This window comes from Lichenostomus cassidix, chromosome 1 (assembly GCF_008360975.1).
Source record: "Lichenostomus cassidix isolate B80296 chromosome 1, HeHo_3.0, whole genome shotgun sequence".
Lineage (NCBI taxonomy): Eukaryota > Metazoa > Chordata > Aves > Passeriformes > Meliphagidae > Lichenostomus > Lichenostomus cassidix.
Window position 1 is genome coordinate 74,889,166 of NC_139479.1, and position 20,688 is coordinate 74,909,853.

At 42.1% G+C, this 20,688-nt stretch overlaps 1 protein-coding gene across 1 annotated transcript; it reads left to right on the forward strand.

Moving 5' to 3' along the window:
- Positions 1-3,129: 3,129 nt before the first annotated feature.
- TMEM123 (transmembrane protein 123) lies at positions 3,130-19,971 on the forward strand. The gene is made up of 6 exons (XM_085049664.1): positions 3,130-3,619; positions 9,095-9,154; positions 11,188-11,250; positions 15,350-15,541; positions 17,001-17,154; positions 18,203-19,971. Exons 1-6 carry the CDS (start codon positions 3,130-3,132, stop codon positions 18,225-18,227), a joined length of 984 nt encoding a protein of 327 aa, XP_084905790.1. The 3' UTR covers positions 18,228-19,971.
- Positions 19,972-20,688: the final 717 nt, after the last annotated feature.

The following is a 20,688-nucleotide window of genomic DNA, read 5'->3' on the forward strand; positions in this document are numbered from 1 at the left end:
ACTGATGCTTCATTTGGACACTGATTCTTAGCAAAATATGGCTAATCCTGGTTGAGTCAACATAAATTAAAACTTAATTCCTTACTTTTTAAAAAAAATTATATGAAGAAACCCAAAGTTGCTAATGCCCTGGATCAAGAAGATTGACAGTTTGGTCAACCTGTGTTCTTATCTCTCCTTCTACAAAGCTCAAGTGTTAACTTTGCATTGCCAAGATGCAAGGATTAAAGCTCCCCTTGCTAGTATTTCAGAAAAACATGTTGCATGTTCCTGTCTTTCCCTGATTGAAATGCTTTGCTGTAAGTTAGCTGTGTTGCTCTAAATCTGATGTCTAAGAATATAAAAATGACGTGAGATGTAAAGCATGATGTCATTATTATGTTTGGAATGAGGCACTTCGGGGTGAAGAATAAAAACTAATTTAAAAGTGGGATCTCTACAGAGCAGACATCAAGTACAGGCTGGAAGTGACTGCTCTGGTTGTAACCTAAATAAATATTCCTTAAGAAAGACAGCTCATCAAGTATGTCAGCTAGGAGAGATCTCTCTAGATGAGAGATTATAGAAGTGAACTTCCATGGAATGACAATGGGTTACTAACTGAGGAGATCTATAGAAAACTACAATGCTCCTAAAACTTTTGCTGAGCAAAGACCGAGTCCACAGTTTCAAACACTGACTGGAATTGGTACTTTGAGTTCCCAGGTTTTCCTTTGTAGGTCTTTCCCGAGGATCAGGTTTCACATGTGAACAAAAATAGTTTTCTGTCTTCCCTCTGGGTGTTTCTGGTTTTTCATTGATCATCCTTGTGAATTAACCCTATGCTGAACCTGTTTGGTTTCATCTTTTCCATCTCCGCAAAGCTGTTTTAACACCTCATGGATAAAATGGATTTGAGACTCTTATGTTTAGGATCCATGGATTTTGACAATTCTCTTCTGAGGCTCCAATTTGTAATCTTTGTGTGAGTGTCCTAACAGTTACACATCTACCTCAACACCATAAGAACAACTCTTACCAACCAAGGACATTCCTCTAGGAGGTCAGATTGTACCTCTGAAATAACTGCCTTCAGGCAGTTCCTGTCAGGGCTCTGAGTGCTCTGGCAAGCCTTAACTGGTAATAACAAGCCCCGACCAACCTCACATGTGACCTCCATCCACATATCTATGCCCATTAATCCAGCAGCTCTATTTCAGCTCTTGCCTGAGCCCTCAGTTCCTGCCTGAGCTGCAGCACAGCTTTGCTTGTCCCCAGCTGCCCTGATTTAGAGACTGGTTTTGCTAAAGGGACTCCAGACTGACAAAGGTAGTAGCCTTATATCATGTCCCCTGGAATTACACTAGACTTATGACATAGCCTTGTTTCTAAGCCCTCTCTTGCTGTTACTTCCCAGCTGGACTCCCTGGATCAGGCTCATCACCTTGTCTGAGGCTGCTGGTGGACACTGTCACTGTCAACCCTGCCCTGCTCAGGTTCTGCAGAACTGCACCAGATGGGCTCCTGTGGTTACCCTCAGCACCCATTTTCACTGCTCCATGACACTGGATGTCATACAAAATTGGGGGCAAAAAATTCCTCTCATCAGTCTCATCTTTATGTTAAAATCTATATGGGAAATCATTATTTACACCAGGTACCAAAAGTGGATGATAACTCCCACTAAAATTTCCCAGAATGTTTCCTTCTCAGTGTAGGAACAACTACCAGCCACCCCAATACATTGCCAGAAATTTGCCTCCCACAGAACAGCAAACACCAAATGAAACAAAACCGGACCAAAGCAATCAACACAAGAACTTCCAACACCTCTGCCTTTACACAGCAAAGAGCCTGCACAATTGTGCAAGGTGCCTCAGTGCCTGCTAACTCATCACTTCTAGGTTAGCTACACACCTGTCTCCCACAACCCTATGACTGCTCTTTGTACCATGTATCTTAACTACTCTTTTCCTGCTGGAGCACAAGTTGAGCAATGTTAATTAGGATGTTACCAAATAAATTGTTTATAGCCTGGTTAAGCCTGATGTTCACTGGAGTTGTGCAAGAGCTGAAAGACTTAGATATGTTAAAGATACAGATATATCTCATTGAGAGAGATATGTCCCCTAAATATATGTTAATTTAATAAAATACCATTTTTCTCACTATAAGCTTTGCCTCTGTAATCAGAGGCCCTTATACTTAGTGACATATGGATTACTAGTATTTCTAAACTTTTCTGTAATTGGGTTAGCTGAAGATCTTACTCCTATAGCCATCATAAAAAGCTTTGGAGGATCATCTCAGAAAATTCACAGTAAGAAGGTGCATACTGATCCTCAGATGTCTTAATCATGAAAACTTCACAGGAAGCTCTGCAGAACAAAGGCATAGAAAATGCTGGAAGTATAACGCATGCACCTATTTTCAGAGAATACAAACTGTGGGGCCTAATTAGGCCAGAATTAAAAAACAATAAAATATTTATTCACCATTTTACTTCACCACTTGCTTGCTAAGATTTACAGAGGAAGTGCATGTCTGTCAGTATGGAAGGGACCTAGGTTTCACACAGTCCCTGAGTACAGTTTCACCACCTGCCTGTGAGCTCTCAGGTGAGGCATTTCACCCCCTCTGGCTCACATACATGGCTTAACATGGGAACACCACTGTGCTGCAGTGAACAGAAACGTAGTCTTATGAGTGAAATATTCTGCTGCACCTCTGCTGCTGATCCTTAATTATCCACATTAAAAATAGTTTTCTCTGACCTATTGGGAAGCGATTTGCATCAACGTGCAGTTTTCTCTCCTTTGATAAATATTTTTCAAGTTGTTTTCACTCTTAAGAACATATTAACAAACTACACTTGAAAAATACATACCCAACACCAATTTTATGTCAGAAGTACCCATAGAAAATCTGAGAGAACTGAACACGGTTGTTCCCTTTCACTTTTCCCTATCACTTTTGTAGTCGGTTTCACAGCTTGCTGGGTCCATCAGGAAATGCCATGCTGCCTCTACGGCATTAGCGCTGGTGCTTTAGGAGCCCACACAGCCAGATGTGTGCGTGACATTCAGAACACAAGGTGCGTGCACACCTTCGGCAAGGTGTGTGCAGCGAACCCAGGTGTTGCTAAGGTCGATGCTATTAACAGGGAGGGTAAATCCTGCACTTGAGGCTCTGCTGGGAGATGTTAAATGGCATTTGGAGAACAGATGGCCTGCCATCGCCAGCCGTGAGCGCTGCTGGCGGGCGGGCGGCGCTCCTGGAGCTCGGCCCCGTTCCACAGGTGCTCGCAGACCCGCAGAGCGCCACTCGGGTGTCCCCTGGGAGGCACCTGGCGAGGTACGGATATCTTTCCGCTTACTGCTCCCTCCTCACGGGTATCGCAACGCTCAGCGGCCCAGCGTGCCGACGAACACCGGCAGAAGGCAGCGAGAGCAGCCCACCTCGGCGTGCCCATCCCGGCCCATCCCCGCCCCGCTCCCCGCCCCGGCCCGCCCCTCGCTCGCAGCGGGCAGACCGCGCCCGCCGAGCTCGGGCAGCCCGTTTGCGGCCATGCGGCTCCTCGGCGGCTCGTCCTGCGCGCTGTGGGCGCCTTTCCTGCTGCTGCTGTTCGCCCGCGGCTCCCGTGAGTAGCGCCCGCGGGTCCGGGCCGGGCGGGCGGAGACGCTGGCGCTGCGTCCCTCGCAGCCGCTCTGCCTGGCCGCTGCCCCCACAACTCCGCCGCGCCGGCCCAGGCCTCGTCCCGCCGCTGGTGACCGGGAGCGGGGCCGGGGCTGCGCCCTGCCTGCCCCCTGCCTGCCCCCTGCCTGCCCCCAAGCGCCCCGGGACATCGTGGGACGGGACGGGATGGGACAGCGGTGGCTGGCGCTCCGCTCCCCAGTGGGATCCGAGGTCGCGTGGCCGGCGTGCCCGGGGGCTGTGACAGAAACAGGGTGGAGGGGTAAAGTTCGGGATGTTTGTGATGTAGAAACAATGACGGAAGAAACCCCTAAGGCGCGTTGGGGTCGGGGTGCGCCCGCCCCGAGGGATGCTCGGCTCCGCCCCAGGAGCCGCGGGCAGGGCTGGAGTGACCGGGAGCTGCAGGCAGGGCTGGAGTGACCGGGGGCCGCAGGCAGGGCTTGGAGTGACCGGGAGCCGCAGGCAGGGCTTGGAGTGACCGGGAGCCGCAGGCAGGGCTTGGAGTGACCGGGAGCTGCAGGCAGGGCTGGAGTGACCGGGAGCTACAGGCAGGGCTTGGAGTGACCGGGAGCTGCAGGCAGGGCTTGGAGTGACCGGGAGCTGCAGGGAGGGCTTGGAGTGACCGGGAGCTGCAGGGAGGGCTGGAGTGACCGGGAGCCGCTGGCGTGGGTCAGGGGGAGCCCGGGGCATCCTGCCGGGAAGGGCCGCTCCCTGCCCCTGCTGGGTGCTGCTCTCTGGGGTGCGAGGGGATTTTAACGGGGGCTCCGGGCTGTGGTGGCGGTGCGGGTGGCACGGACGCTGCGCTTTGTCGCCTTTCCGCCAGGCGCTCGCAGCAGTGCCCTTTGTCGCGGCCGCTTCTAGCAAATGCTCAGCCGCGTGCCCGGGCTCGGAACCGGTCAGGGGATCAGCGTCACAGGCACTGAAATACAGCGAGAAATACACAGGGCTCAGCTGCCGGAGTTGCCTTGTCTGCAGTGCCCCCTACGATGCCCCACAATTTTCCAAAGTAAAGAAGCCAAAAGATGATGGGTACCGGAATTAACCTGCTGTAAATACTGCTGAGGAATCTCAGTCAGTCCAACAGCATTAATATGCTGTTGTTAAATCTGGTAAAGTCAATAAAATTGATACAAAAAGAAAAATGGAATGACGAATGTAAACAGTTTTGTAATTGCCCTTCAAAAAAAAAAGAGGGCAAGATTTTTTAAAAGGAGTTTACAGGTAACCTGTTTATTGTTTTGCTAAAATCTAATGGCTTCCATTTAACAACAATAGTCTGTCATTTCATGTGATATAAGATTGCACTGATCTGTCTTCTATCATGCTGCTTCCTGAGTGCATGTGCTGGTTTTACTCAGTGTATCGCCAGTGCTGTCTCCTGGGGCAGGGGTGCTCTCATCTGACTTCTGACACTCAAATGTAGTCCTTCCTCTCTACGTGAATTGGTTGTCTAGAGCTCCGTTATGATATGTTGAGAGAAGTTGTGCCCTTTTAAGGCTCAGTTTCATGTATCTGTTGAAGTAGCTTTTTTTTTTCCCTCTGTCCACTTAGAAACTTCCAGAAAGTACTGCTGAGATTTGTGTTGATTTCCACAGAAGTTTGTGGTTATCTAGTCAACAATACAGGAGGAAGTGTGAACCCCATCAAATACTCTGATATGCAAAAAGTGAAAGTAGAGGTAGATGTGTCTTCACTCCAGTTAAGATTTTTGGACAGACTGGTTACTTCAATATAATGCTGCCCTTCCACTCTGCTGGAAAGTTTATTTCTGTGTGTCAGTCGAGTCATTGGAAGAAACATCACCAAAATAATGTGGTTTAGAAAAAATCCTTCAAATTATTATGTCAAATCCAGCTGGCTTCCTGGTGCCTGAATAAGGAAAATCCACTCTCCCTGTCAGGAAATGGCCCCCACTCTCTTCCTGTTGTGTTGAGAAAAGATAGCTAGCGACATCTTCCAAGATGGCAGCAAAAGGTGATGAAGCTTTTCAGTCTCAGATTGATGGGGGTTGAGAATTGGTTACATGGTCTGTGTTGTTTCCATCTATGCAGTGGTGTTTATGCTTTGTTTTGCAAGACTGTGGAGTAGTTTCAGAAAGGTAAGGCATGAGGACCCATCCAAGATATTGCTGAAATAATCCTGCCTGACCTCTCTCTCATGATGACCTACCTTCTTGGTCAAGAACGTCAGTTCAAAAACAGATACCAAAACACCTTGTTGAATCAAAAGGAAAATGAAGTTTACAGGAAGCAGGGATTTGAATTTATAGTTTATTAAAATTGCCTGGCAGCTGTTAAAGTAGATTTGTGGTCAGGGGCTTGCTTTTACTTCAATCTCCAGAATTTTAATTTTATCGATTTCAGCTGAAAGGAGTGAGTATGTTGATGGTGGAGACTATCTATGGGATGGTTATATTCATGTTGCTGCTCTAACATCTCAGCTTTTACCATTCCAGCGCCTCAACTGTTACTCGTCTGGGTTGCTTAGAGATTATTGAGCAAGTGGGTGGTCTTTCTGATGGACTGCACATTGTCAGTGCTTCTGTACTTTCAGGGTTTTAAAACAGCAAAAGCAGAATGATTTGAGCATAAAACCTCCCTCTGAGATTGCTAAACATGAAGCTTGAAAAGAGAAAATGCAGAGAGAGAATTTTGTTTATGACTTTTGAAATATCCCCAAAATGAATGTGTAAAGCTGTGCTTAGTAAAAATGAGAGCTTAAATACCAACAGCTTCCTGGAGTATAAGACATAAAGTGTGTAAGTCCTTAGAAATGTGTCTGTCTTTTATGTGAAGGTTGGAGTGAGCAAATTGACCTTTGTTTGTCACATGCAGGGAGTTGAATGAGTATTGCTACTTGTTTGTGTAGAGTTCTTCTATCAGGGTTCATGTGTGGAGAACAGTAATTCAGTATGTGTCTGAGCTGAAGACTACAGATTCCAAATATGAATGTTATCCACTATGTTGATTTTTGCAGGATCTGGGAAAATCAAGTCCCTTTAACATCCTGTCCATTTTTAACAAGTATCAGAGCTATCCCTGTCACTCACTCTGGATGTATTTGTGTATAACAGGAGCACAAATCTTCAGTCTCTTGAACTTTGGAAAGCCCAATTCCAGCCATAAAGCTGGAAGAACTCGACTGATTTTGCCTTTTTGAAAGGTTGCTTATCCAAACTGCCTCCAACTCATGACTTTTGACACACTAGAGAAACAAAACCACAAGAGGCCCTGAAAGCACTCAACATGCCAGACTCTGACGTGCTTCTAATAGGAAGCACGGTTGCCTTCAGATACACTCCAGCCAGCCACAGTTTAGTGAGCTTTTAGCTGCATCTGCACCTGACCTTAAACAGAGCAAAACAGGGCTGTCTGGCAGAAATGATGTCGATCCCCTTTCCCTGTGCTTTTCCAGTATGTGGTGCTCTGATGCAGTTTTAAGTTGGGTATATCCTTGTGTTGGTTCCGTTTCACAATGGAAAATGAAAATTAAAACAAGAGGTCCTTTCTTTCCTTCCCCTCTCTTCTGGGACACAGGAAGAGTAAGCTTCAGCACAGAGTTTCTTTCTCTGCTTAAGATTCATAGGCCAAATACTGAGCTGATGCTGTGGCCCCAAGAGCTCTGCTTCTGCTCATGCACAGGATGCTGCAGCTGGCTTCCAGCTCTCTCTCCCCTTCCTTCCTGTATCAACCCATGTGTGTCTATACCTGGGTCAGTGTGGGTTTCTAACCCTTGCGCTTCTGCTTCCTGAAGGAGGCCAGAACCCCTCCCCGTTTTGCTTTGGGACAGTTGAACTGTGAAGCCTGTGGTCTCGAATGAGTCTCTACTTGTGAGAGCCATCACTGCTTAAAAGCTGTGGTGCTTTTCCCTTTGCTTAACCCAGGAGCCTTTCCAGCCTCCCTGTTTGAAGTCTATTGCTTGTCACTGCAGTGATACATGCAGCTTCAAATTCAAAGGCACAGTCTCAGGATAGAGAACGCTTTGGGAATAGTATAATTCTAAAGTTTTCTTTTATCTCCCCCTGTCCCATTCACTGCCATGTGTTCTAACGTGACATATGCTTGTACAAAATCCCATTTAAGGAGTATTTGTGTTCTGGAGCAAATGCATGTTATTCAGGTTAAAAAATTTACTAGCGTTTGGGGTTTTTTAAGAAGGAAAAATTAAAAAGTTGTGTCTTTTAAGCTGAATAGGATCCTCGACATCTTCCAAGGTGTGCAGTCCAAGCTGATCTGAACTTAACTAACAGAATCCTGCCTTCACTTCCACCTCTTTTTTGTGCCCCTCTCTTTCATTGAACTATATAAGGAGCCCCTTCTGCTGGTTAAAACATTTCTGTGCAGAAAAAACACTGTGTGCTGTTGAAGGGGGAGGTAATGTCAGCTTTGTGTTAGCTTAGCTTTCTCAATCAGATAATTGTTTAATGTGGGGGAACTTGCTGTGATGTAGACCAGTTTTTACAGGATTGGGTCCTCTCTAGGGAAGCTTAGTTTAGCTGTGTCCTATTCTTAGTTTGTTTGTTTTCCCTAAGCTCCCTAATTGAACACCTAATATATCTTGCAGTGCTGCCTTCAGTCTTGATATTGCAGGGGTGAGATACAAGGAGTTATTTTGCCTTTTGTATTTGCAATCTTTACCATTTTGAGACCTTGACTAAGGTTTTGTAACCACTAAGAAAATGCCCTATTTCTGTGATACTCAGTTCAGGTTATTTCCTTGTCTTTCACATGATATTAGGTGATCAAAACTAAACTCTGCCTGGCAAAGGCAGAATCCACACCTGATCCTCTTGTATGCGTGTGAATGCCAGTCTGTTCATTTTCTGTGGTTTATCTTTAAATTCGGCTGCTTCTTTGGAAGTGTGGTCCTTCTCAGTCCCATTCCCCACCTGCCAAATGCTCAGTGGATGTATTAACATGCCCTTAGTCCCAAACTGAGTAATGCAACTTCTTAGTAGAGCTAATTGTCTTACCATGTTGTCCATGTAGGGCCAGAGCAAGCACCTATCTGCCTGCAAGGGCCTTGTAAACTTTACAGGAAAAGATTTAAGTGAGAAGTTCTTTCTCTTCTGCTGTAGGCGACACAGGTCAGATGTTGACACTGAAGAAAAGTGCCTGATTTTTTGCCTCTTTTGGTCTCATTTCATCTAAAGGAAGATAAAAACTTGAGATGGGGATGATGAGGAGGATAAAGCAGAAGATGGGAGGAGTTCCAGTTCCTTTGGTGGTTGGGTAGTATGAATGTCACTTTTAATGCACTCAGAGCAGGCTGTTGTGTTAACATGCTTTTATATCATCATTATAACTAATTCCTATCCATGGTAAATTAGTCATTTATGTGCCCAAAGCAAATGGCAGATGCTGTACTTTCTTCTTCTTCCACCTAAAACTATCTTATTCCTGTTTTTTTTCTTTTAATGTAGGAAATGAAGACACAAACAGCACTGCACCCTTTACTCCGATTCCAGGTGCGGGGTCACCAGGTAATAATTTTGGCATTTCTATTGCTGTTCCTCAGTAGCATCAAGAAAAGCAATATGTATTATTGTATGCTTTAAACTATCCTGTAAAAATTTGCCCTTTATTTTATTTTATTGACTTGTGAGCATATGTAGGGCAGGAAGGAGGTACTCTGATTGTTGTATCTATTCTGGGACAACTAAAGATATTTAAGGGGAACAGTAGAATGTAACTCAATTCTCATATCCTTGGGTACCCCAGAGCAACAGAGAAAAGAGAAATGGGAAAATTTTGTGCATAGAATTAGAAACACCTGGCAGCATCAATTTATAGTTAAAAGGAGAACCAAGAAGTCTAAGTTAGAATTCAGCGATCTTCAGATAAAGGCAAGACATTTTTTCATTTGAGTAATTTTTTGCCCTGTACTACTTCGCTCATTTCATTTGCTGTTGGCCAACAATACTCTGCTCATTGACTCACTGTGGCTTGTGTTAATTGCAATACTGACTCACACCCAAATTCCAGGCGGTGTATGTGGCTTCTTTGGACCTGTATGAACATGCAGTCTACATTCAGAGCTGTCCCAAGGTTGCAGAATTCAGCGCTTAGAACCTGAGGAAAAGCCATAAATGTGTTCTGCTTACAGTACTGGGCTTGTGTGGAAAAGATTTAACCTCGGGCACATCCATGGCTTATGCTGGGGTAAAAGTCAACATATCAGGAAAGAGTGTGTTTGTAATTGTACAATCATACAACCTTTTCTCAAAGGCAATTAAATCTGCAACTTAATGTCCCATTTATGTCAGTATAAGGGTTGAGTGTGCAATATGTGGGGGGCTAGTTGGCTGTGATTATACCAAAGAAAAAGCAAAGTAATTCCCTCTGTAATTTCCTTCCCCACCCCCCTCATTTTTTGGTAGGTGGTATAAAGATGTAAATTTGGTGCATTTGTTCTTAACCTGAGCTTGCTCATAACATCTATGCAATTGCAAAGAGTTTCAGACTAGACTTTTCCAGTGGTAAGAGCAGCAGATCCATTCAAAGGAAATAGCTATACATCTGCTTCTTGATTGCAGTAGCTTTGTTGGTCTCCTGTTAAATCTCTGAGGTTATGTGCTTTGTCAGCCATGCTGAAAAGCAGCAGAGCTGCTGCAAGGCACACAACCCTGCCAGTGTGGGAGGGTGCTGTTAAAGATCACTTACTTCAGAGAAAAGAATGATCATAGAATGGGCATTCATAGCAGTGCAGGATGAGTGGAGAAAAGTATGGGCAGTGACACTCCCAGGAACAGCCCAGCAGATCTTTGCCAGGAGGAAGAGACATCTAATCTATAAGAAATATAGAAGTGGGATTTAGCAATGTGGACAGAAGTGAGAATGGGAGAGTGCCTGAGACACTTAGAAGTAACATGAGGAAGAAGGAAGACCAAGAAAAAGAGAACTGGAAAAGTAGAAGTGAAACAAAGGAGAGAAAGACAAAACCACTAAGACTGGTTTGCATTTTATGTCTGGAAGCAGGTACATTCTTACGACCCTTTTTGTGTAGAGAACATAAGTATAAAGAAGGATGTTTCACAGTGTATTCCCAGCATCATTCCAGTTTGCAACAGAGATGCAACAAAATTAAATAAAAGATCAAGGGGCAGAAAATGGAACTGAAATAGAGGAATAAAAACTACAACCTCCCCCCCCCAGACACAGTGCTTAAGTAGTATAAGAAAGTTACTGATGGTATGGCTGTTTACCACAAATGGAATAAAACATGACATAGAAGTGGAAGAGAACAAACAGAGGACACGTAAAGAATTCAGTTGCAGGCCATTTGGACACTGCTGTGCATACAGTCTGTGTTCTTGGTGCACTGAGATCTGGAAGCATTTTGCAGAGGGATAAAAGCCATCTGCTTTGGGCTGGACTACTCTCTGCTGTACTCCCAATCATAGTCTCCAAACACAGATATCCTGAGGGGAGTATTGTGTTGTGGGTACTTTAATTATAGTATGTTAAAATTAAAATGAATAATGTTGATTTTCTTGTTTTATTTTTTTCCTTGAAGACAATAGCAATTCATCCAGTGTCATTGCATCATCCACACAATCTACACCAGCATCTGCAGGAGGTATGTATCTATTCATCTGTCCATTACTATGAACCTAGAAGCTAGCTCCAAGCCTAACCCTGATCATACCCAATTCTAAAGAGCAGGCCATCAAAAGTGTGTATTTGAGACAGATGTTATCATTTTAGGGCTGGGAAGCAACATGTAAAACAACTCTGAAATGAAGCTGTATTATTTTTCAAGTTTAGGTACCATACTTCATCAGTAATTACATTTGTGGTGCCGTTTAAGCACAGGAATAAAAATAAAACTTCAAGGAATAATTGCAACAAGTCGGGTTTTTTTAATGTTCACTTTGTATTTAAGCAAACTTCTTCCGTTTTCATGGAGTATAGAGGAATAGGTTGTTGTGCAAACAGTGCATGTCTGTTTAATGTTGTTTCCCACTACACAGATTTAGGGTATAATGAAATCCTGGGAGCTTGAGTTTCAAGAATAGGACTCCATTTCCTTTTACTTAAGACTCATTGAATCACAGGATCATCAAGGTTGGAGCAGACCTTTGAGATAATCTAGTCCAACTGTCAGTGTGGCACTACCACAATCACCCCTAAACCATATCCCCAAGTGCCACATCTTTCACAGCTTTCACAGGCAGATTTCACTGCATTAGTAAAGGCTAGATAAGAGTTAGTGTCGTGCAGTTGTTCATGCTGTGATGCACAGATAAAAGATTGCATCTGAGAGAAGCTAGTTCTAGAAACTGGGTCCCCTTTGTGCTAAGAGCCATGCAAAAGCAGGACAGAAATGTTGTGTCTGCCATAAGATACTTCATATATTTGTGGAGTTTTGTGCTGATCATAAAGTCCCAGCTATTTCATTTAATTTGATTTCCAGTACAACTCTTCAATTTCTGTCTCTAGAGTTTCCAGATAAGCTCTGAGCTACCTCACTCAGCAGTTGTTTGGTTTTTTTCATTTAAGTATAAAATGCTCACCAGGAGGAAAAAAAAAACCACCTTTGCAAAGACCTGGTGCAGTGTCTCATTCCATTGCCTGCAGTGTAGCAGTTTATGCATGTCTAACTTGGAAAGTCCAGGGATTTCTGTAATCTCCTTGTTGCCTTCTGGCCTTCCCCTAAGCATGTAAAGCCATTGTTAACCACAGTGTTTCACCCACCCTGTGCTCCTTCTGCTCCAGCCCTTGCTGGTTTCTTGGAGAGGTCTGAGGTTCTTTTGGATAATAAGAGTAAAAAGAGGCCTGAGCCCTTTACTGTTCAGCACAGTGTAAACTAGCTGTGCCTCACTTCACAAAGTTTGTGATTCCCATCCTTCTCTGTCTTCTCTTTCTTTTCCCCCATTAGAAATGTCATAGATTTTAATACAGTGTTTATCTATTTTGATTATGTGACTCAACCTCTTCAAAATAAAGACTACTGGGCATAGGTACTTAATTTTGCTTAAAGTCTTTGCCCTTTTGTTTTGAGGGGAGGAAGGAAGCAAAAGTCATTTTCCGTGCCAAGGAAAGTATTTCTTTTAGGAAGAGCATTCCATAGTAATTTTGTACGTTAGCACAGTGCTTATGCAGTTTGAGTTTTGTGCTCAGTCTTGTTGAGTAAGAACATTAAGGCAGTAGTAGCACATGCTGCTAAGAATTCTTACCCGTATGCTATATATATTTTTTTTCTTAATTGATGGTTATAGCATAGCTATTTAATGCCTAAACACAGGTAGCAAACGATGTAAAACACTTCTCTCTTTTAGAAATGAAGCATCATAAATACAAACTATATTACCAGCATGCATCCTTTTTAAATAATAAAAATTAACTCAGGCAGTCATGGTTTGTTTAGTGTAGTGCTCGATGAAGCTCAGCTGCTTTTTTGGGGAGAAGGTACTTAGGGAAATAAAAGATAAAAGGACAGATGTTGCTAGCAAATATTCTTTCATCTTCACTCTGTTTGTAAAATAGTACAGGTAAGATTTTCAAAGATGGAGAAGAGCAGATTTATGCCTGATTCATGTCAGCTTCCCAAATTCTCTGTCTGCCTCACATAGCTCCCCGCTGATGTTTTGAAATGACTGGTGCTAAATACATCATGAAAGACAGGTCTAGAGATTAGACAATTTTACTGTTAAAGGTACATCACCAAGGGCTGTAATCTTGGTTAAGTTAAAAAAAAAATGCTACTAGAAAAACCAGGGGGGAAGTAATGTGCAGATGTGCTGAAATTCCTCATAGATGCTTGGATTTTTTCTGTTATGACTCAGGTTTTCTGTAGGGTAATTTAATACCCATGGAATGAGTACCAACTTGGTGTAACATTGTTCTATAATGTTACACATCAAACAATTAGCCATTGTATTTCTCAGAAACAGAAGGTGCTTTGACATTCAGAAATCCTGGCTCAAAAGCTACCCACAGAAAACTGCTTGGTACTTGCATTCAGATTTGTCCTTCTTTGGTCTCACTCACATTAGGAATGTAGTTACCAGGTGTGGTTTCATGTCATGTAAGTGTAGATGGTTTCCAAGTAGACATTTCCTTGCTTACTTCCTACAATGAGGATCCATTTATGGATCACTGAGCCTTTGGGAAGTTTTACCTGTCAGTATTAAAATGTGCCCTGAATTTTATCTGATGTATTTTACACATGCTTCATAGAGGAACCGAATTTCCTAATTGTAACAAGGTAAGCAAATGAATATTGTATTCCAATTGTTCCACCTCAACAAATGCTCATTTCAAAGTCTTTCCTGGTGTTATGGCACAATACAATTGTAACATTAAAGAACAGGAAAACAAACAACATTTACAATGGCGGCTGTATTTTGCCATTTCAGTAGTTTTAATGCTGCTTGTCTCAGAACTGTTGTGTAGGCTAGTTCCTTTCTGAATGTTTACATTGTTATATTGTTGAGGTTTTTTAAGTTGTTGATGTTCCTGTCAGTACTGGAAGCTGTGATATTTGAATCTTAGCAAAGACACAGTTCTGTATGTAGTTCTTTGTTTTACACAACACAAGAATATTATTCTACAGAAGCATTTGAGATGCAGTATTAAAAAAAAAAAGCAGAAATTGAATGTCAAGTTTATACTGGAATTGAGATGAAACTATTCTTCAGTTATTCTAATTTCAGACAGTTTCAAGAAAACATAGATATAATTAGATATTTGAATGACAATACTGAAAAGCTTTTGTGGTGTTTAAAAGGAGCCCCGCTTGTGTAAGTGTATAGAAATAATGTAGAAGTAGATAGCTGCAAAGGATCTGTTTCTCTCTAGAATTCCTTCATACATAAAAGCTATTTGCATCATACTGTGTGCTTGGAGAAATGTTAGTTGCATAACAGACTCATGTTTCTTGTTAGTTACTTCTTAGAAAAATAAGTAATTGTTTTGCAATCATTCTATCTGGCTGCCTTCCACTAAGATTTTGCTATAAATATAATTTTCTATTATTCTTGAGTTTTCTATCATAGTATTTTTATCCTCAACAGTTCATTAATGTTTTCTGAAGAGGGAAGGGGAAGTGTTAGGTAAAAGTAAAGTAAAAGACACTACATGTCAATGAAACTTGTGAAACAGCATACCAATCTTTGTTTTAATCTTGGCACATTTCACATAAATGCAGAATTCTCTGTGGTATATTTTAATGTATATGGAACCCTAGTAATGCTAGTTTCATTCAAAAGCAAGTTAAAGATTAGATCATTACTAAAAGGGAGGGTGGAGTGGAGGGGTGTTTTCTTGAAAAACCTGTTATTATCAGAAAAGTTTTGTTGTCTGAAAAAGTAGGTACTTCAAATGGAAAGTAACTCTTGGTCCAGAATTTTATTCAATTTTAACATATTTTAAGCTAGGCATGATTCTATGGAATTGGGTAGTGTTATCAAAAAAAAAAAAAAAAGCTGACTCATCTAAAAGACATCATATATTATCCAGGTTTTCTTTACAGCCTTTCTTTTACAGAATTCTTGAGGCCCAGAAATCAGAAATTAGATCTTCCCAAAGACAGTGTGTATGCAAGCCTGGATACTGTGCAGTGGCATTTTCATTGTTACTCTGTCATTCTGTTTGGCCGTGGTAAATGCTGTCTTACTTACGTTGATTATTTTAATATATTTTTCTGTGTGGTATCACAAATACAAATTTCCCAGGTATGGCCAATAGCACTACTCATCTGACCAGTACCAGCCAGCCCAACAGCACCACTGCATCTGTGATCCTGACAACTCAGCCCACCGAAACCAGCCAGACAGTAAAACCCACCACAACCTCACCAGTCACATCACCACAAGGCAATATTACAGTAGTGACCACTTCTAAGCCTTCTGCCACTTCTGTAACAGGTGAGTTCACAGTTCAGGAAGCTCATAAAGGCTTGGATGCATGTTCACATGAGTTATAGAACAGTTACTTTTACAGCAGTGTAACAAAAAGAAGAAAGAAGGTATTTGCAATGCTAAAAAGCAAGACTAAAGTGGAGTTTCATGACTAAGTTGGCTAGAGTAATGTTGCCCTGAGCATTCTGCTTGCTTAAATAAGGATTCACTTAACCTGAGAGACCTGACAGATTTAGGAAAAAGAAAAAACATGCAAGTGGTCTGATCCAGCAGCCACCAGCAAGGAGATCAGCAGTGTAAAGGAGAAAGCCTTGATTTTGAATATTTTTATTACAACTTCTGTGTTTGTTCAGCTCTCCTTTCTGCAGTTTATTTGAACTCATCTTTAATACTTCTTTTTTACAGTTGTCCTGTATCTCAAAGTAGGTCTACTGGCTGGGTAGAAAGACTGAGTTCTGTTAGCAATGTAATTAATGTTACCCTAACAGAATAGAGCATGACTGTGCACAAGGCAGTCACCTCTTATGTAAAAAAGTTGTCAAATACAGTTTAACCATACCGATTAAAACAAAAAAAGTGAGTGCAGAAGTCAGTATTTCCTTGAAATTGGCTGTGTTCTCATCACTTCATGCTTGCACTTCTAAACACACCAGGAGTGCTCACATACCAGTGAAGCATCATTGGGTAGGTGAAGCTGTCACCAGCAGAACTTCTGGATGATCATGTAACACTCTGTATGTAGCAAGTACAAATAGAAGTGGGCACAGACTGGGTCTTCAGGTGGGAGTTTATAGTGGATGTAACCAGTCTAGCAGCAAAACAGCTATGGCTTATCAGAGGTCATGTTGTCAGTGTCAATATTTGTGTTGGGCTGCAGAGCTGATCTCACTTGGGACAGTGAGGGTGCAATTCCATGAGACAAGGTAAAGCAATTCCAACAGCTCATTGCCACCAAGTGTTCTGCTCCCACTGTGTAACTGCACTGACTGACTTGGTGGCTGTTGAGCCACTCTTGCAGGCTGACTCAGTATGTTCATCTGACTAAAAGCAACTTCCTTTTATGGTTGGGTTAATTTCAGGCCAGCTGAGTGGGTTAAATTGGTTCATGGAGGGTATGAAAACCACTAGACCTGGCCTAAGAAGGGCAGGAACTTCATGTGTAGGAGGAGGGGAGAGCAGGGGAGAGAAAAGGCAGGGGAAAAAGGGAGGTGGAGAGAGGAAAGAGCACTGAGTCTTTCCGAGACAGCAAGCAGTTGGATCAGCTGCGCCCATGTCACCAGAATGTGGCACTTAGAGCCCTAGGTTTCAGCATGCTTGGCATGTATCTTGTCAGTTGATCTTTGTTAAATTTGTCTAACTGGCTCTTTAGGTGATATGTCAGTGGTGAGGGCAGGATATAGAGGAGTCCCTCAAAATGCAGTTTTGTAAGCTCTGTAAAATATGCCTTTTGTTTTCTTCTTTTCAGCCACATCAAAATCAGAGACTGTTGTAACCAAAACCTCCAGATTCGATGTGGGCAGTTTTGTAGGTGGCATCATGCTGACTCTGGGAGTCCTAGTCATTCTCTACATTGGATGCAAAACTTACCACTCTAGAAGAGGCATTCAGTACAGAACCATGTAAGTTCCCAAGGGATTGTACCTTTTCCATTTACTGCTTTCTTGAGGGGAACAAAGAGAAAAAAATGGGCAGAACAAATTCTGATACATTTGTTTAATGCACTTTATATTAATATCATTAAGAGATTTAACTCTGATGTTTTGTCTTTCAGAACTTCAGCCATTCCTCATTAGTATTATGCCTCTCTTCTGTGCAGTTTTTTTTTCTCTGATCTATTATTTAAAATAATTTTTTAAAGGATCCTTGTCTTTTCACTAGTCCATGAATAGTTAACATTTCATTGAAACTTTTTCTGCAGTTTGCAAGATTTCTCCTAGACTCTTTTTTTATTCATTCTTTGGTATTTTCCTCCCCCTTGCCATTAATTTATAGTGAATTCTAATCAAAATTTTACCATCTCACTTGCTATTTATATTCAGCTCTACTCAGTTTGCTTCCAGGCTTCAGGACTTGTCCACATTTAGTTTGACCTAAGAACTAGGGTGCTTTTCTTTTCAATATCATCCATCTCAGTGAATAAGCTTGTTTTAAGTGAGGTGATGTCATTAGACCTGTTGGGATACTGGTGTTTAGCCTTGTTTTCTCTCCATTGTGACTCTTGCTGGTCATGGAATTAAACCAGTACCTGCTGCACATGTTTACCCACAGTGGTGTTTGTGAATGGGTATTGTAAAATTCACATCAACAGTATCTTCAAAGCAAAGGGAAGCTGCTGCTGAGCTCCTACAGTGGTTTTGAGTAACTGTTACAACTGGTTGTAGGTAAGACAGATAGGATAAACAGGCCTGAGCAACAGTTGATGTAAGGATACAGAATGAGATGTGATTGAGGCCAGTGAAGCTGGAGGAGTGTTGACAAAATGAAACTGTTCAGCTGACTTCAGGCTTGGCTCAGAGAGGACTGTAACTCCCAGATCAATGTGCCCTTACTCCTTCCTAGCAAGGCAGCCTCTGATCACAAAATAACCTCAGCAACAGCTGGGTGGCTTTTTCTTATGTTGACTGTTGCTTGTAGAGCAGAACATTAACTACTGTGTTTCTGTTACAGTGATGAACATGATGCCATCATTTAAAGAGACTTCAGTGAAGACAGTGTTGGAAACCCACCCTGTCACAGCTGTTGTAACTTCTGAAAGTTTCTTTCATAAAGATGATCACAGTCTCTGAACCTGTCTTAGGTGTTATCCTGCAAAATGTTGAGAAGTTTTTTAAACATCCTGATTTTTTTACATTTGCTTTCATAAGAGGAACTCAGCACTTTGTAGAGAGAGTATTTTCTTTTTCCAGTACTTGTAACTAGAGTTAAAGAAAATCACAGTGAGTAATTTTAAGGTACACACACAGCTCTCTGAAATAGCTAATTTCTAGAACCAATTTCTTGCATCAATGCAATTCTAAGTTCAGGGGTTTTTTTCTAAAATTTTGTATTAAATTGTATTTATTTTGAAGTTTGATGTGAATTTTAGTTTATAAATTTCAGATTTTGAAAAACTCAGTTAATTTCTAGTAGGCTATAAAGGAGGTATGGTTAGATAACTGTATGGAAGGTGATAATGAGTACAGTCATTAGCTCACCAGTGACCTGCATACACTTAATAGGCTGTATAAGGAGAGTAGCTGCAGGAAACATGGACAAACTGGAGATACTCATCCATAACCCTTTTCTCTATAAGCTTCTTTTCTAGCATGTCCTAATGAAGCTTGTGCAATTGGAGATTTAATAAAAATGGAAAAAAGTAATTGTGCCATCATAAATACAAAAAATTTCTAAAATTGGCTTTTAAGTTGAAGGTAGCAATCACTTGGCTCTTGGTTTTTATTGTAACAAAGCTGTCTGCAGTGTTTTCGCAGCATTTGATAATCACTGAAAGTTACATAGAGAAGGGAAAACCTATAAGATAGCATTTTAGAAGACAATAAATTGCATTTTTACAGCTATTTTCAGAGCTTGGTCCTGCTGCATGTGTGTACAGATGTCAGGTCAAAAGCCCAGCTGGAGGTACTGGGGCATCTCAGAGGGCCCAAATGTCCTGTGCAGGATGGCTGGTGCTGCTCCATGTCTTTCCCAACTTTTGCAGGTACACTGAGCTAAAGCTGCTGACTGCAGTAGATGGGCTCCTGATTCACACTGCTGTAAGAAAAATTAGAACAAGAGCAGGAAACATAGGCCTGCATCTCTGTAAGTCACTGAATGATTGTTGAGTCTTGCTCAGGCTTCACTTGTAGACCTGTCCCTGTTGAAGATGGTTGGTGTGGTGGGGCTTGACCATCCTGGTGGCTGCTGGCACCAGTCCCTCCTGCTGGGCACAGAGGAGAGATGGGGACAGGTGAGGAAGGTCACAGTGAGAGCTGCACACAGGTCTGTCGGGGCTGGGGAGCAACACATCAGGGAAGATGTAACTACTCTGGAACAGATTCTTTTGTTAAGCAATAGTTTATTCTGACATGCAGTGTTAAAGTGGCCATATGGTTGGGGTTTTTTTTCCTTTTTCACATGGAGTAGTAAAACTTGTTTCCAAGGCACTGCCAACTCTAGCAAACCATGGCTAATGAGTCATCTTACGAGCACCTGAAAAGGGGGTAACAGCGCTGTTTCATTTTTTTACTGAGTTTGAGGGTCAGGGAGAGAGAGTGATTTGAAGTAAATTTTTAATTTTTCTTAATTGTATTGTTTGGTGGAATATTACTGGATTTGACTTGAAGAGTTATGGAAACAATTCTTTCACAGAACTGTAATTCCTTTGAAGAAATCAGGATACTTAAGTGCAACTCAGTTACTGATACTGTCTCACCTCTACTGTACAGATGAAAAATAAAGTTAAATCTTTGGAGCTCTTACATCAATTTCAGTTGCATTTTTTATTTGTTAGCTGGTTTTGTAATTCCCTCCATCTCAACAGTCATAACCATTGAATAAGAAGTGTTCACTATATGTTCTTTTAAATGCTAGAATACCAGACCTAATTCATTTTTTCCTATCTTAGTAATTTCTAATTTATTCTGTAATCTCATTATTAAAGCAAAAGTATGTGCTTGTCTTCAGATTGCAGAGGTGTCATTGCGAACATAAAACCTGACCTGCTTTCAGATGTTTGGATTCTTGACAAAGGGCAGTGCAATTGGTAAATTTTAACTTTACCTTTGCTTTCCAGCAGTGGAACCCCAGCTTTGTTGTTCATGTATAAAGGGAGCTGATGCTGCCGTCATTCAGCTTTTCCTTAGCTGAGTTTACTAACACTGTAAAGAAGATTCAGTTGTTTCTAGTCCATCCCCTCACAGGACTCTTTGTTGCCTCACAGTGCTGATGGCGAGCAATGCAGTTCCTGGTTCTGTCTGCCTTAGGAGCCCCTCTGGTGACACATCAAGGAACTGCATTTGCAGGATCACCTTTTAAGGCCATCCATCACCAGCATTCGATTCGTTATTACAGCTCATTCACACAACCCCTATGCTAACCTTTGATCTTTCAAATTCATGGGTTTGTGCTTCATGTTAAAGTGTGTTCATACTACAGGCTGGGAAGTCAGTCACCAA

Bases quoted from the DNA above. Each gene is read 5' to 3' on its own strand.
- TMEM123 (XM_085049664.1), top strand. From the start codon at position 3,130: ATGCTATTAACAGGGAGGGTAAATCCTGCACTTGAGGCTCTGCTGGGA. The intron at 3,620-9,094 runs GTGAGTAGCGCC...CTTTTAATGTAG, and splicing joins GCTGTTCGCCCGCGGCTCCC to GAAATGAAGACACAAACAGC. The intron at 11,251-15,349 runs GTATGTATCTAT...CAAATTTCCCAG, and splicing joins TACACCAGCATCTGCAGGAG to GTATGGCCAATAGCACTACT.